Source organism: Sciurus carolinensis, chromosome 7, assembly GCF_902686445.1.
Source record: "Sciurus carolinensis chromosome 7, mSciCar1.2, whole genome shotgun sequence".
Classification (NCBI taxonomy): domain Eukaryota; kingdom Metazoa; phylum Chordata; class Mammalia; order Rodentia; family Sciuridae; genus Sciurus; species Sciurus carolinensis.
Genome location: NC_062219.1, coordinates 126439105 through 126453540, shown reverse-complemented (window position 1 = coordinate 126453540; position 14436 = coordinate 126439105). Strand labels below are relative to the sequence as shown.

Genomic DNA, 14436 nt, shown 5'->3' with positions numbered 1-14436 from the left:
AGGCCCTAGGTGAAGCAAAACATCAGGGCTAAAGGGCAGGGGGAAAAGCTCTTTAGCTCTTGGCAGTAAGGAAAGAGAGAGTGTGTGTGGAAAGACCAAGGGAAAAAAATATATTATCCCCAAGACACATGCTCAGTGACCAACTCCCTCCTGTCACACCCCACCTGCCTAGAGATACCTCTCAGTAATCCTTTAGAATTATTAATCCTCCAAATGGATAAATTCACTAATGAAGTTGTGACTTTGATAATCTAATATTCCACCTTATACATTAACACAGGAGGTTTTAAAGAACCCCTGATATATAAAACATAACGCCTTTTATTCAAAAAAGATATTTGTCTTTTTTCTTTTTAATGATGGAGATTCTCATGAGGGGAAGTGTGAGGTGTGAGGTGACATCTACCAGACTGGGTCCAGTCCCTGGTACATTGGAAACAGGGACTATAGTCACAAGACTGGAAGCCAGATATTCTTATGCTGGTCTGAAGTCTAGATTTTTAGCTAGAAGCCTGACTATGGGGCCACAGAGGCTGCCTGGTTCTAGGTTTCACTGGAGAGGGACCAGGCTTAGCAAAGTCAGGTTCTGACTTTCCTCTCCATGCCCTGTGTCAGGGTGCCTCTGTGTTATAAAGCAGAGGTGTGGAGGAAAAGTGACGCAGGCACTGAGAAACTGTCTTTCCTGCTCTCTTCTAATGTGCCTTTTCTTCTGCATGTGACCCTCCAGGCACTCTGATCTTTCACCTGGATTCCTTAACTCTTGTTCAAATTGGACCCCACCCCACCAGCACCCTAGAGCTTTCCGCCTGCTCTGAAAAGTCCTATCTATCAACTTGGTTACATCGTTTCTTCTCAATATGTAATTCTTTTCAACTTATTAACATCCTCTTGTCTTCCTTTTTTGCTTGCAAAACGTGTTATTTTGCATGTTTACACGTGTATCTTATAGCACATGCAATATTATAGCACATGCAATATTGAATCTTAGCCATACTTGCATATTTTTTAATATGTAACCTAAAACACAGAACAGTTTCCAAAACTATTCTTAAATATTAGCCTTAATATTGTTGTTTCTGTTGCTTTGCACATTTGAAACCAGTTATGTGAAACTCCCACAAATTTATTACAATTTAGGTTAAGTTTTCGCACGTTCTAAATGAGAAAATTGCAAGAAATAGTGTAAGTGACTTGACAAAATTTGAACAACTTGTCAGTGACAAAATCAGGGTGTGATTATGGATTTTTAGGTCTGGCGACTCATTCTTGTAAACAACCACACCCAAAGCAAAGCAGATGCTCTGAAATTATCCCAATGTCAACCCTAACCCTAGAGCAAATATTTGTGTGACAGATTTCCCTGTCACACATGAATTTGTGCCACAAACAACTTTGCTAAAGCATCAGTAGTGAAGTCAGCATTTTCTGAGATATGAATGGAGCCTCATCTTGTGGAAGCACCAGTTTCTCCAACCTGTAAATTTCTCCTTTCCACTCAGACACATGACTCCCAATTTTTGTCTGCTTCATTGTATATTTAGTGCTGTGCAGTACATTCCTTATGTGCATGCACAAGTATCTTTAGATTTTATTACTCTGAAGAACAGGAATATGGGTATAAATGTGACATCCAGGAAATCACAGAAGACGGCTCTGACTTCCTGCTCAGGTACCCTCAGACTCATTCCTCCTGTGGCCATCTGTACATGTTTTCTAACTCTCTTTTATATACGTTAATTTGGAAAGGGAATTGGCCATTATGTATTATAATATCAAGTGATTTCAAGAGCAATGAACTTTCAAATACAAATCAGTAAATACTAATTATAATTCAGTAACCAATAACAACTTATAGAAGAGTTGAGAAAATTACATGATCTTTCTCTAAACATTCACCAGATTGCACAAATTAACATTTCAACATGAGTATTTTACCATTCCCTTTTTATAGTTATACAATATTAAAATGCATTTTTATTTTCCTAAAATATTTCAATCTATAATGCACACCTACTCCTAAGTGTTTTCAGGACTCTTTTAACTTTTAATGTTACTCAGTATGTCTCCACTTATAATTAGTTTAATAGTACTGACAACTGTGTCCATTTATTTTATATAATATTCTTCTATTTAGATTTTTTGGATTTTATGCATGATAAGTGTGATGTTACTCATTGTTGGTGAGAATACCACAGAAATACTACTGTGTCCTCCTCTGCATACTGTTACAGGTTTATGGTATTCATTTATTCCACCTGTGATACTAACTCTTAATTCATTAACATGGTGTCTGCCTGACTTCTTTGCTATAAAGTTATCTTGACTACCTTGGTATTACATGAGTATCGTCACAAAACATGTTGAGATGAGGTGGGATTCTGTTTCTGGACAAACACTCAGGCACCAGTCTATTATCAGGAATTCTTTATAATCCTTCTCAGGGACAATTATTACTGTAGTGATTGCCAAATGTTAATTTATTGAATAATATCATCCCTTCCATATTTATTATTTGTTGCGGTAAGCTGAAGAATGCCTCCTGATCCCTAGAACATTGGATTACATACAGCCTTACATGGTCAAAGGGTTTTACAAATGTGATTAAATTGAGGTTCTTGTGATGAGAATACTATCCTCAATTTTCTGGTTGAGGTCCTGCAATCACTGGGATTATTATGAGAGGAAGGTGAAGTATATAAAAGATAGGAGATTCTATACAGGTGATTTTTAAAAACAGAGGGAGAGACTTTGAGAAGGAATGAGAATTCTTCTACTGAAAGTGACAGGAGAAATGTAAACTTGTAACTTAACATAGCCTTCTGATCTCTATAAATATAGGACAATTATTTTTTGCTGGGCACACACCTGTAGTCCTAAGGACTTGGGAGGTTGAGGCAGGAGGACTGCAAGTTCAAGGCTAGCCTTAGCAATTTATCAATACCCTGCCTCAAAATAAAAAATAAAAAGGGACAGGGACATAGCTCAGTAGTTAAGCACCTCTGGGTTCCTGTGCAACCCTGAGTCTAAGTGGCACCAAGCAAACTGTTTTCCCATTCCAAAGAAAGAATTTAGAGAGCTCAATGTAGGTGTTTATACATTTTATTATTCAAACTCTTCTTGGGGGTAGAGCTTGGGATAAAATGGAGGATATAATGTGTCTTACTCCAGTTCTATATTAGTCAAGTCCATTCCATCTCACTAGTGGGGCAGAATACTCAAGGATGTCCTTGTGTTGTAGTCACACGGAGTTCTAAGCAGATCCAACAGTCTGGTTAGCATGATATGCAACTTCCATTTCCCAGACCAGGATTAGTTCACTTAGTGATAACCTATGGAGAATATGACAAATGTTTAGTAGACCCTAATGATGCCAAATCAGCCACATTAAGCACAGGCTAATGAATAATCTTGTTTTAGTAACAAGATTGTTACTAAACAGCAGGCATAGATAGGCAAGAGTACCTTACCAATCTATCTTTTGTACTTCAGGGTATAGAAAGAATAAGACAGCTGTGGAATGTATAAGGACCACAGACTGAAACAATCTGTCTGTCTGATGGCAGTCTGTCTCTCATTGCTGAAGAGGGACCTTACCACGTTTGATAGGCCTTCTGGTTGCATCTGTTATTGATGGTAGCAACATTGCACCCCAGCCCTCAAACTGTGCAGTCAGGCCACTGGTCCCTGTGAGAAGCATCAGGGGAGCAGGGAAGCAGCAGAATGGTGGCCTGGGTCAGTTAAAGCACAGGCAACAGGCATGGGCTGCTAGGCATAGCTTGCCATGTTGTCATGGGCCCTAGGTGTGGCAGGCCAGCACCTAGCTGGGGTAAGCCAAGGGGTTATTGCCTGGCAGTCTGCTGCAGTGCACTCCATGCAGTTCTCAGCTCCAGAACCCCCACTGAGTAGACATAATGCAATGACTTCAGCCTCGAGCTTCCTGGCCTGCCACAAGAAAATGGAATGACATTCAGGGCTAACCAATTGACTCTCCAAATATTAATTAGCATAAATTTAGACCAGTAGCAGTGACCCAAGTGCTAAATAAACTGCTAGAATAGCACATTCTGCAGGGGAAGACCTGCTGTAGGGTCCCCTATTGCCCTGCAGAGTTCTGCCCCTTTTTCTACTCTTGAATATATCTTACTCTTTCATTCATTCAGTCTGGTCTATGGATTTCATTCTTCAAATTCATGAAATGAGAACCCTGAAAGAAGAACTTGGCAATGAGCTTCTGGGGTCTCCTTCAACACTGGAGGGAATGGCCCACATTCAGGAACTGCAACACCTCTCAGTTGAAGAGGCCTACAGCTTGTAGAGACCCCCACCTGCCAGCTGAAGCAGTGAATCCACTTTCATCTCAAAACTCCAGTTTCAGTAATGCTGAGAACAGAAAAGAATGCAGAAACATCAGGTAATTTTATGGGCAGTCCCTTGTGCCTCCCCCAACTACATAGTCTTTTACTATCCATGTGTTAATGTGTGATGAAATCAAATGGCAATTTCCTCTCTGATGATTGTTTTCAATCATCTCATCTTCATTAGTTTTGCGACCTGGACTGGTGTTTCTCTGGTGATGGGCACCATAGCAAGTATAGCATAAGTGGCACACACTTGTCCTCCCAAAAAGCTGTAACATTATACTTCCCCATTACCTAACTGTAACAAATATCCAATAGCAGTCTTATGTGTTTTAATCTTCTGCCCAAGCCCCATCCAAAAACCTCTGGAATAACATGGATGGTAAGCTCAGTAAGTTTGAATGTGTCTATTATTCCAAAGACTTGTGCCTGTTTTGCTGTCCATTTGGTCTGATTAAAAGCCTCAGAGAAGATGGCCGAGAGGAGTTGAGTGGTGACTCCTGACCCTTCAACACCACAGTAAGAAGGTAGTGAAGGAAAAGCTGACCAGAGAAATGGGTAACTGAATCAATGCTCTAACACCCAATATTTGACAGTTTGGGACTTGCAGACATGTGAATTTTGGTTACTGGAGCAGAAAATAAGGGCAGATTTTCTTAACCCCAATCCTGGACCTGAGTAGGGTCAATAGGGAGGGAAAATAGAAAGAAAAGTACGGAGAAGAGAAGCCCATAAGCTTATTTCCTTAACAAAAGATGGAAATAAAAGCAGATCAAATTAAAATACAATAGTAGCAGCAGTGTCATTGAAAAATACCAAGCAGTTTAACCAAAATTATAGATTGATAGTGGTGTGGAACATGAAAGACATTTTGTGGAGTCCACACCTGGCCAGTATCCCTAGAAGAAAATTAAATCAATGTAGTATCACCCCACTTTCAGATAGCCAAATATAAAGCCACAGGGAATATATGCAGTGGGATGTCTCAATCATCCATCTAGAAGAAACTTGTAGAGGTATTGCAACTAGTCAAAATTTGCTGAAGACCCCACTGACTCACCGCAGATAAGTAGAGTGGTAGAGTGGACCCAAGAGTTGATCAGTACTGCAGGGAAGTGCAGTCCTAATCCAGTGCTCTGCACAGCCCCCATGGGAATAAGAGCAGAGATGGGGGTGGATGCACTCAATCCATACCATGCCAGTGAAAGCCCAGGCATGGATAGGTAGGAGAACTGTCTCTGTCCTGGAAGTAGAGGGGGATGTCATCCACAGCTACAGCTGGTCGAAGCTTGGATGTGGCCAACATGGACCAGACAGTGCAGGGACATGGCACCCATGGTTCACAATCTCAGACAGTGAGAGTTTGAAACCAGTGGACTATCTCTTTCCTGGTTGGATCGATGGTGCCCTGGCAATCTGTGTCAGTATGGGGCAGGGGGATGCTTTTGCATCAGTCCCTATATGAAGTTATAACAATCTTATTATTTATAATTTTTTCTGTTTTTTTTCTATTGACACCATTTATTCAGCTTTTAACCATGTTATGGAGAAACTATTATCAAATTCTCCAAATGCTAATTTTTCCACATCAGAAAAATAACATTTTTTTAATTTATTTTTCATTTGGTTCACTGTACACAAATGAGGTACAACTTTCAGTTTCTGTGGTTGTACACCATGTAAATTCACACCATTCATGAATCATACATATCCACACGATAGTGATGTCTGTCTCATTCCACTTTTATAAGTCCGCCTTTTCCTCCCTCTCATTTCCCTCTATGTAATCTAAAGTTCCTCCATTCTTCTGTCACCCTCACCCCTCCAACCCATTATGTATCATCATCCACTTATCAGGGAAATCATTCGGCCTTTACTTTTTGGGAATTGGTTTATTTCACTTAGCATGATATTCTCCAATTCCTTCCATTTACCTGCAAATGGCATAATTTTATTCTTCTTTATGATGGGACAATATTCCATTGTGTATATATACCACAGTTTCTTTATCCATTCATCTGTTGAAGGGCATCTAGGTTGATTCCACAACCTAGCTATTGTGAATTGAGCTGCTGTAAACATTGATGTGGCTGCATTACTGTAGTATGCTAATTTTAAGTCTTTTGGGTATAAACTGAGGAATTGTATAACTGGGTCATTAGGTGGGTTCATTCCAAGTTCTCTGAGGAATCTCCATACTGCTTCCCAGAGTGGCTGCACCAATTTGCAACTACCAGCACTGTAAGTGTGCCTTTTTCCCCACATCCACGCCAACATTTATTATTGTTTGTGTTCTTGATAGTAGCCATTCTAACTACAGTAAGATGAAATCTTAGAATAGTTTTAATTTGCATTTTTCTAATTACTAGAGTTGTTGAACACTTTTTCACATATGTGTTAAGCACCTGTATGTCTTCTTCTGTAAGGTATCTGTCCAGTTCCTTGGCCCATTTATTAATTGGGTTCTTTGTATTTGTGGTGTAAAGTTTTGTAAGTTCTTTATAAGTTTTGGAGATTAGTGCTCTATTTGAAGTGTGTGTAGAAAATATTTTCTCCCACTCTCTAGGCTCTCTTTTCCCATTATTGATTGTATGCTTTGCCAAGGGAGATCTTTTTAGTTTGAGTTCATCCCATCTATTGATTCTTACTTAAATTTCTTGTGAATACATAGTATCACTTAGAAACTGTTTTGACAATCTATACTCCAACAAAATAGAAATATTGAAGACATTGAGAGGTTTCTAGTGACATATGATCCTCCCCAACTGAATCAGGAAGACAAACACAATTTAAACACATCCATTTCAAGCACTGAAATAGAAGAAGCCATCAAATACATACCAAGCAAGAAAAGCCTGGAACCAGATGGATTCTGAGTTGAGCTCTACAAGACCTTTAATGAAGAACTAATACCAATATTCCTCAAGGTATTCCCGGAAATATAAAAGGAGGGAACCCTTCCAAACTCATTCTGTGGAGCTAGTGTCACTCTGATACCAAAACCAGACAAGGACACATCAAGGAAAGAAAACTTTAGACCAAAATCCCTGCTGAACATAGATGCAAAACTTCTTAACAAAATCCTGGCAAATCACATACAAAAACATATTAAAAAAATAATGCACCGTGATCAAGTAGGGTTTATCCCAGGGATGCAAGGTTGGTTCAATATCTAGAAATCAATAAACATAATTCATCACATCAATAGACTTAAAGTTAAGAATCATATGATTATTTCAATAGATGCCGAGAAAACATTTTATAAAATATAGCACCCCTTCATGCTCAGAACAGTAGAAAAAACAGGGAGAGTAGGAACATACTTTAACACTGTAAAGACTATCTAAGCTAAGCCCATAGCCATCATCATATTAAATGGAGAAAAATTGAAATCATTCCCTCTAAAAAGTGGAACAAATCAAGGATGCTCTCTTTCACCATTTCTATTCAACATTGCCCTTGAAGCACTAGCCAGAGAAATTAGACAAAAGAAATTAAAGGAATACAAATAGGAAAAGAAGAACTCAAGTTATCACTATTTGCTGAAAACATGATTCTATATTTAGAGGATCTAAAAAACTCCACCAGAAAACTTCTAGAACTCAGTAATCTTCTGAATTCAGCAAAGTAGCAGGATGTAAAATCAACACACAGAAATCGAATGCATTTCTATTCATAAGTGTTGAATCCTCTGAAAGAGAAATTAGGAAAACCACTCCATTCACAATTGCCTCAAAAAAAAAAAAATACTTGGGAATTGATCTAAAAAATTAGAGGTGAAAACCTCTACAGAACAGAAAAACTACAGAACACTAAGGTAAGAAATAACTGAAAACCTTTCAAGATGGAAAGATCTCCCATGTTCTTGTATAGGCAGAATTAATATTGTCAAAATGGTCATACTACCAAAGGTGCTGTACAGATTCAATGCGATTGCAATTAAAATCCCAATGACAATCCTCATAGAAATAGAGAAAGCAATCATGAAATTCAAATGGAAGAATTTTACTATTTTTAATTACTAATTTTTAACCTATTTCGAACATTACTACAAGTTTATATTCAAATTAGAATAACTATGATAAACACTGTGAACAAGTTTGGGTTTTCCTAAGGTTGATCTGTACATGGCTTTGCTCTGAAGTGACTGTAGTAAATGGAACTTAGTGCTTTTGCTCAAAGTGGTGCTGATACTGGGATTACTAGAGGACACATTGAGTGAAAGTATAGATACCTAATATTCTCCCTGCCTGGGGCCCTAAGGGAAAGAAGCTCACTAAATAGCTCACTAAATAGTTTCTATAAAATAAGAAAGGTGGAAATATTCCCTCTCATATGCAGAAGCCAGAGTACAATAAAGGAAAGGAAGGGAGAAGGATAGGATAATATAAAGAACCAGTCAAATACAAATTAATAGATGAGCAAAAGGAAGTCAAGGAGAGTAGAGGAAGGAAATAGGGAGGGAGTGAAGACAAAAGGGATAAGGGGAAGGAGAAAGGGGGAATCATGACCTAAAATTGATTTTCATGCATATGTATGAGTGTATGAGTTTGTTGAGATGAACCCAAGTACTGTGTTTAACTATACAGCTATTAAAAAAAAAAAAAAAAAAAAAGAAGCAAAATTCTTACAAGCAGTATGAAAAAGCAAGAGAAAAAATTTACCCTAAACAGTCCACAACCCTTCAACACTTTGACCCATTGACTCCATAGTAGAGAAAATATCAGAGAAAGAATTTAGAAATTTCATAGTTCAATGAACTAAAAGAAGGTGCAAGGAGAAAATACAGGTAGCAAAATATCATTTCAATAAAGAGATAAAGACCCTGTGAAAGAACCAAATGGTAATCCTGTAAATGAGACTTGATAAATCAAAATCAAAATTCAGTGGAGGTCTGGGGATATAGCTCAGTTGGTAGAGTGCTGTCTACATGCGCGAGGCTCAGCAGTCAATTCCCAGCATCACCAAAAATAAAAGTAATAATAATAAAAAATACATAAAATTTTTTTTTAAAGATTCAATGGAAAGCATCACGATAAATTAGACCATTCTGAAGATAGATTCTTAGGCCTTAAAGACAAAGGTTATAATCTTGATAATAAACTTGAAAATAAAGAAAAGATGTTGAGAGACAATATGCAGAATATTTTTAATAAAATATGATAACATCAAGAAAACAAATTTAAGAATCATTGGGGTAGAAGAAAAATCTAACTACAAACTAAAGAAATACACAATTGTTTTCAATGAAATAATATCAGAAAGTTCTCCAAATCTTAGAAAAAAGACAGAAATCCTGATACAAGAATCATATAGAATCCCAAATAGGCAAGATGAAAAATATCCTCTCCAAGTAATGTTATAATGAAAATTACTAATATACAGAAAAATAAAAGAATTTTAAAAAGTCATAAGAGAAAAATGGTAGGTCACATATAGAGATAAGCCAATTCAAATTCTGACTGATTTCTCTTCTCAGGCCTCAAAAGCCAAGAGGATTTGGAGTAAGAATACCAAACCCTGAAAGGAAGTAGATGTCAATCAAGATACAGCAAACTATCCTTCAGAATTATCCAATAATTTACTTCCCATTATAAATTCTTCTAAAACTTATATAATGTAAAAGTATTGTATGCACAAATCTTTTATCAAGATAAAAATATACCATGGTAATTATTGGATTTTAAAAAAAAAACATCAAAACAAGAAATAAAAGATAATAATAATGGTTCACTTTTATCATTTGAAATGTAAAACCTTCATTTTATATTTTTTATTTTTAAATTAGTCTTATTTTTAACTGTTACATAAAATCACAAATTGGCAATACATGACGTTTTGATACAGGTACATTGTGTAATCTTTGCATCAAGTTACAAGAGTGGAGATGGTGAAGGATGTGGGCACTTCATTTAGCACCTGTCCCTTCTCAAGCCCAATCCAGGACAAGGCCAGTCCTGGTGGTCCCAAGACCCAGCTGATTCTTCAAAGACCCTATCTTTCAGATCAACACACAGAGACCCAGGCTCTGGGCCCCAAATGGCTCTCCAAAGAACCAGATTCCAGCCCTGCTCCAACAGCAGACTGGGTCTAGGCTCAAAAGTAATCCTTGTATCCTGTTTGCAGTGCATGCCTAGTCCAGGACTGTACCCACCAGTTATTACCTCACACTTTACACCTGATATAGTATCTATTATGAAAAAAGACAAAAAGAATGTTTGGGTGTGGATGTGAAAAAAAGTAACATTATACACTAGGGGAAGGAAGGCAATTATTATAGCCAATATGGAAAACATTATGGAATTTCCTCAAAATTTTGAAAATAAATCCACCACATTATTTTGCAATCTTATATGATTTCTCTCACACACATGTGTGCACATGCACAAACGTGTATTTTATAAAAGAAGGAAATCCTGATACCTGCAATAGCACGAATGAACTCTAGGACACTATACTGAGTGAAATAGTCTATGCAGACAATGACAATGTTCTTTATTCACACATATCTGAATCTACATTATTTTAACTTATGAAAGCTCAGACAAGTAAAATGCTGGTTGCATTTTACTGGAGACTCAGAGGGAAATAGGAAATAAGACTTTTTTCAAAAAGCACAAAGTTTCAAACAGGAGACCTATTGAGATATACTACATAACATGATGTCTAGAACTAATGTTACTATATTCTACACCTGAAAATTTCTAAGAGAGTAGATTTGTTTCTTTCTTTTCTTTCCTTTTTTTTTGTACCAGGAAATGAAGCCAGTGGTGTTTAACCACTGAATCATATTCCAAGTCCTTTCTAAAAAAAAAAAAAAATTAAATTTATTTTGAGACTGGGTCTTGTTAAGTTGCCTCAGGCCACAGTAAATTGTGGAGGCTGGCTTTGAACTTGTAATCCTCCTGCCTCAGCCTCCAGAACCACTTGGATTACAGGCACGTGCTACCATGCCAGGCAAGAGAGTAGATCTTAAAAGGTTCTCAACATACCCCAAAATATTGTTAACTACTCAGTGTGATGTGTATGTTAATGAACCTAAATAATATCATAATAATTGAATACATCAAAATCTCATATTGTACAAGTAGAAACAAGCAAGATTTTTTCCATTATATCTTTAAAAAGCTGAAGGAGAAAATTTAGATGGTGAAGGATGATAATGCTACACAGTTATACTAAACCATAAGCTTTTCACAATGCAAGATGGTACAAATATTTCATATTTCAAATAGTCTGATAAAAGAGTCACAGATAGAACAAGGACAGAATGAACAGAGTCAGTGTGATTGCAAACCACACAGGAAATTGGAAGTTTTGGGTGTAGTATTATTTTACAATGTAGGATATAGAGTGAAATACTTGTACCAAATCTTTATAAAGCCCTCAAAGTGTGTATCTAGCAATCAACTTACAGACAAAATTCAAGCATTGCTAAGAGGTCACTTTAGATTATTTTCTTTCAGTTAATATTTCAATCATATTGATATGACTGACAGTTAAGTGGGTGAGTATGTAGTTCACTTATTTCAGATAGAGCTGGTTGGTAAGAGTACAAATAAAATTATTAGTTTCATAAAAATATTTTTTTTGGAAAATATATGTTTACTTTCCTAATGTACTTATTAACCACAAATACTCACATTAGATCAAACTTAAAAACAAAGAAAACATTTCCCATTGAATGACCTTTATCAAATGTTTTTTTAATATATTTTTAAGTAATAATTTCAAAAGCTTATTGGCTTCAAGCCACTTTTGTATCCTATATTTCTAATTGCCTCCCATATTCTTTATAGATTTTAGGCAATACAGGTACTTCAACCATACACTACATCAAATTATATTCAGCCATAATGATTATTATGGACAGGATACATAATAGAGATTTTTAAATGCAATGTCATCTTTCCATAGGAATTATAAACTGCTCTTTTATCAATATTTACGATAAATCTCACACCTCATTCTCAATTATGGGAAGGTTTTAGAATCACATTAGAATTGTGATATGGAAAAATATCAGTAAAATATCACTGTACTGGTCTTAATTTTACATGGCTGTGTTCTGTACAATTGAATGTTTTTTAGGTAGACTGTATTTGCTTGTACCTGTTAGATAGAATTCTGGGACCTTGTAAGACTATATGCTCATTAGTTCTGGTACAGTGAGTGAAAAGGGAATGGATGAATGGATGGACCTTTGAACCACTGGTGAAGAGTTGGATGCAACATTACATTGTCAATGCCACATGCATACTTCATTCTCTCCCCATTAGTCTTCTAACTGCCCCTCTGACATCTTTGTTTCGGAGGGTATAGATGAGGGAGTTGAGACTTGGTTTGACAACAGTATAAAACAAGGCAATGAACTTCCCTTGCTCTTGAGAATTTTCTGTTGGTGGCTGGAGATATATAAAAAGAGCTGGAATAAAAAACAGGGAAACCACCATAAGATGGGATCCACATGTGCCAAAGACTTTCTGAAGCCTGGTAGTTGACTGCATCTTCAGTGCAGCCCAAGCAATGGCACCATAAGATGTTAGAATGAGGAAGAGAGGTATGAGAGCAAAAATGGGGCTTGTGAACATGAGGGTCAACTCATTAGCATGAGTATCACTACAGGACAATTTCAGAAGTGCTGGAACTTCACAGAAAAAGTGATCAACTTGGTAATGTCCACACAAGGGTACCCAGAAGGTAAAGAGGGAATGGAGTGCTGAGTTTGTGAAACCACTTACCCAAGAAGCCAAAGCTAAGGATTGGCAGAGTCGAGGATGCATGAGGACAGTGTAATGCAGGGGTCTGCATACAGCTGCATAACGGTCATAGGACATCACCATCAACAGGACACACTCTGTGGTTCCCAGAGCAAGAACAAAGTAGAGTTGAACCATGCAACCAGCATAGGAAATAGTCTTCTTTGGGCCCCAGAGGTTGACCAGCAGTTGGGGAATGGAGCTAGTGGTGTAGCAGAGATCCAGAAAAGAGAGGTTTGAGAGGAAGAAGTACATGGGCGTGTGGAGACAGGAATCCAGGTATGACAGCATGATGATGAACAAATTGCCTAGTAGTGTCATCAAGTAGAATATCAAGATAACCGCAAAGAGAACTATTTCCAGACGAGGCCATTTAGAAAACCCCAGTAAAATGAAGTATCCTTCAGAAGTAGTGTTGATATTTTTCATCATTTTGCTTTCTGTTACCTTAAAGTGAAAAAATAACACATGAGCTCAAAAAACAAAAGGAATTGCACCAAGAATTTTATGGACATATGAAAAATAAAAAAAGCATTTTTAAAAGTCTGCCACTGTTGGATTTTAGGACAATTAGATTATTAAGAGACTTTTACAGTAATTGACTTAACAACATAAAAATTCTCAAGTTGATACTGATATAAAATAATAGTGAAATATATCAATGACATACACTGAGTTATTTCATATGCCAGAAGTTAAATTAATAAATATGAAGGAATGATGCCTTTGGGAATACATAAATGGATACAAAATTGATAGACAATACTTTGATGAGAAGCAGGTTATTTACACAGTCTAAAACATCTCTCTACCATGTGCTAGATAATTAGAAAGTGAAAGATAGTAAAGTTTGCAGTTGCAGAACCTGGTAGACACCCCCATAACCATGTGATGATTGTCAACATCAACAGTATTGAGACAAATCAACATTATGTGGCTGCTCATGTGAAGCTCTCAACAGGACCCGCTATCACTTCAGTTATGTTCCTGCTAAGAATGCACTGCCTAATTCTAATAATGAAGGAACTCGACACAACTCAAAATGAAACAAAACAACTTGCTTGCACTACTCAAAATGTCAAAGTCAATAAAGGCAATGAAGATTGAGCAAGCAGACCATGATAAAGAGACCAGTGAGTTAAACTATCCATTTGTAATTCTGTACTTGATAATGATTGCTATTAACAAAATTTGTGAGACAACTGAAGAAATCTAAATGCATACTACAGATTTGATGACATCATCTCCCTCTTAAATTTGCTATTTTTTGCTAAATGTGTAGAGTTTATGGTAAAATACTATTCTTGTTCTTAGAAAAT

At 36.9% G+C, this 14436-nt stretch overlaps 1 protein-coding gene across 1 annotated transcript; it reads right to left on the bottom strand.

The window, feature by feature from the left end:
• Positions 1 to 12619: 12619 nt before the first annotated feature.
• On the bottom strand, positions 12620 to 13549 carry LOC124989110 (olfactory receptor 2J3-like). The gene has a single exon (XM_047559049.1). The coding sequence runs from the start codon at positions 13547 to 13549 to the stop codon at positions 12620 to 12622; it is 930 nt and encodes a 309-aa protein (XP_047415005.1).
• Positions 13550 to 14436: the final 887 nt, after the last annotated feature.

Excerpts from the sequence above, each read along its gene's own strand:
- LOC124989110 (XM_047559049.1), bottom strand. The coding sequence starts at position 13,549 with ATGATGAAAAATATCAACACTACTTCTGAAGGATACTTCATTTTACTG.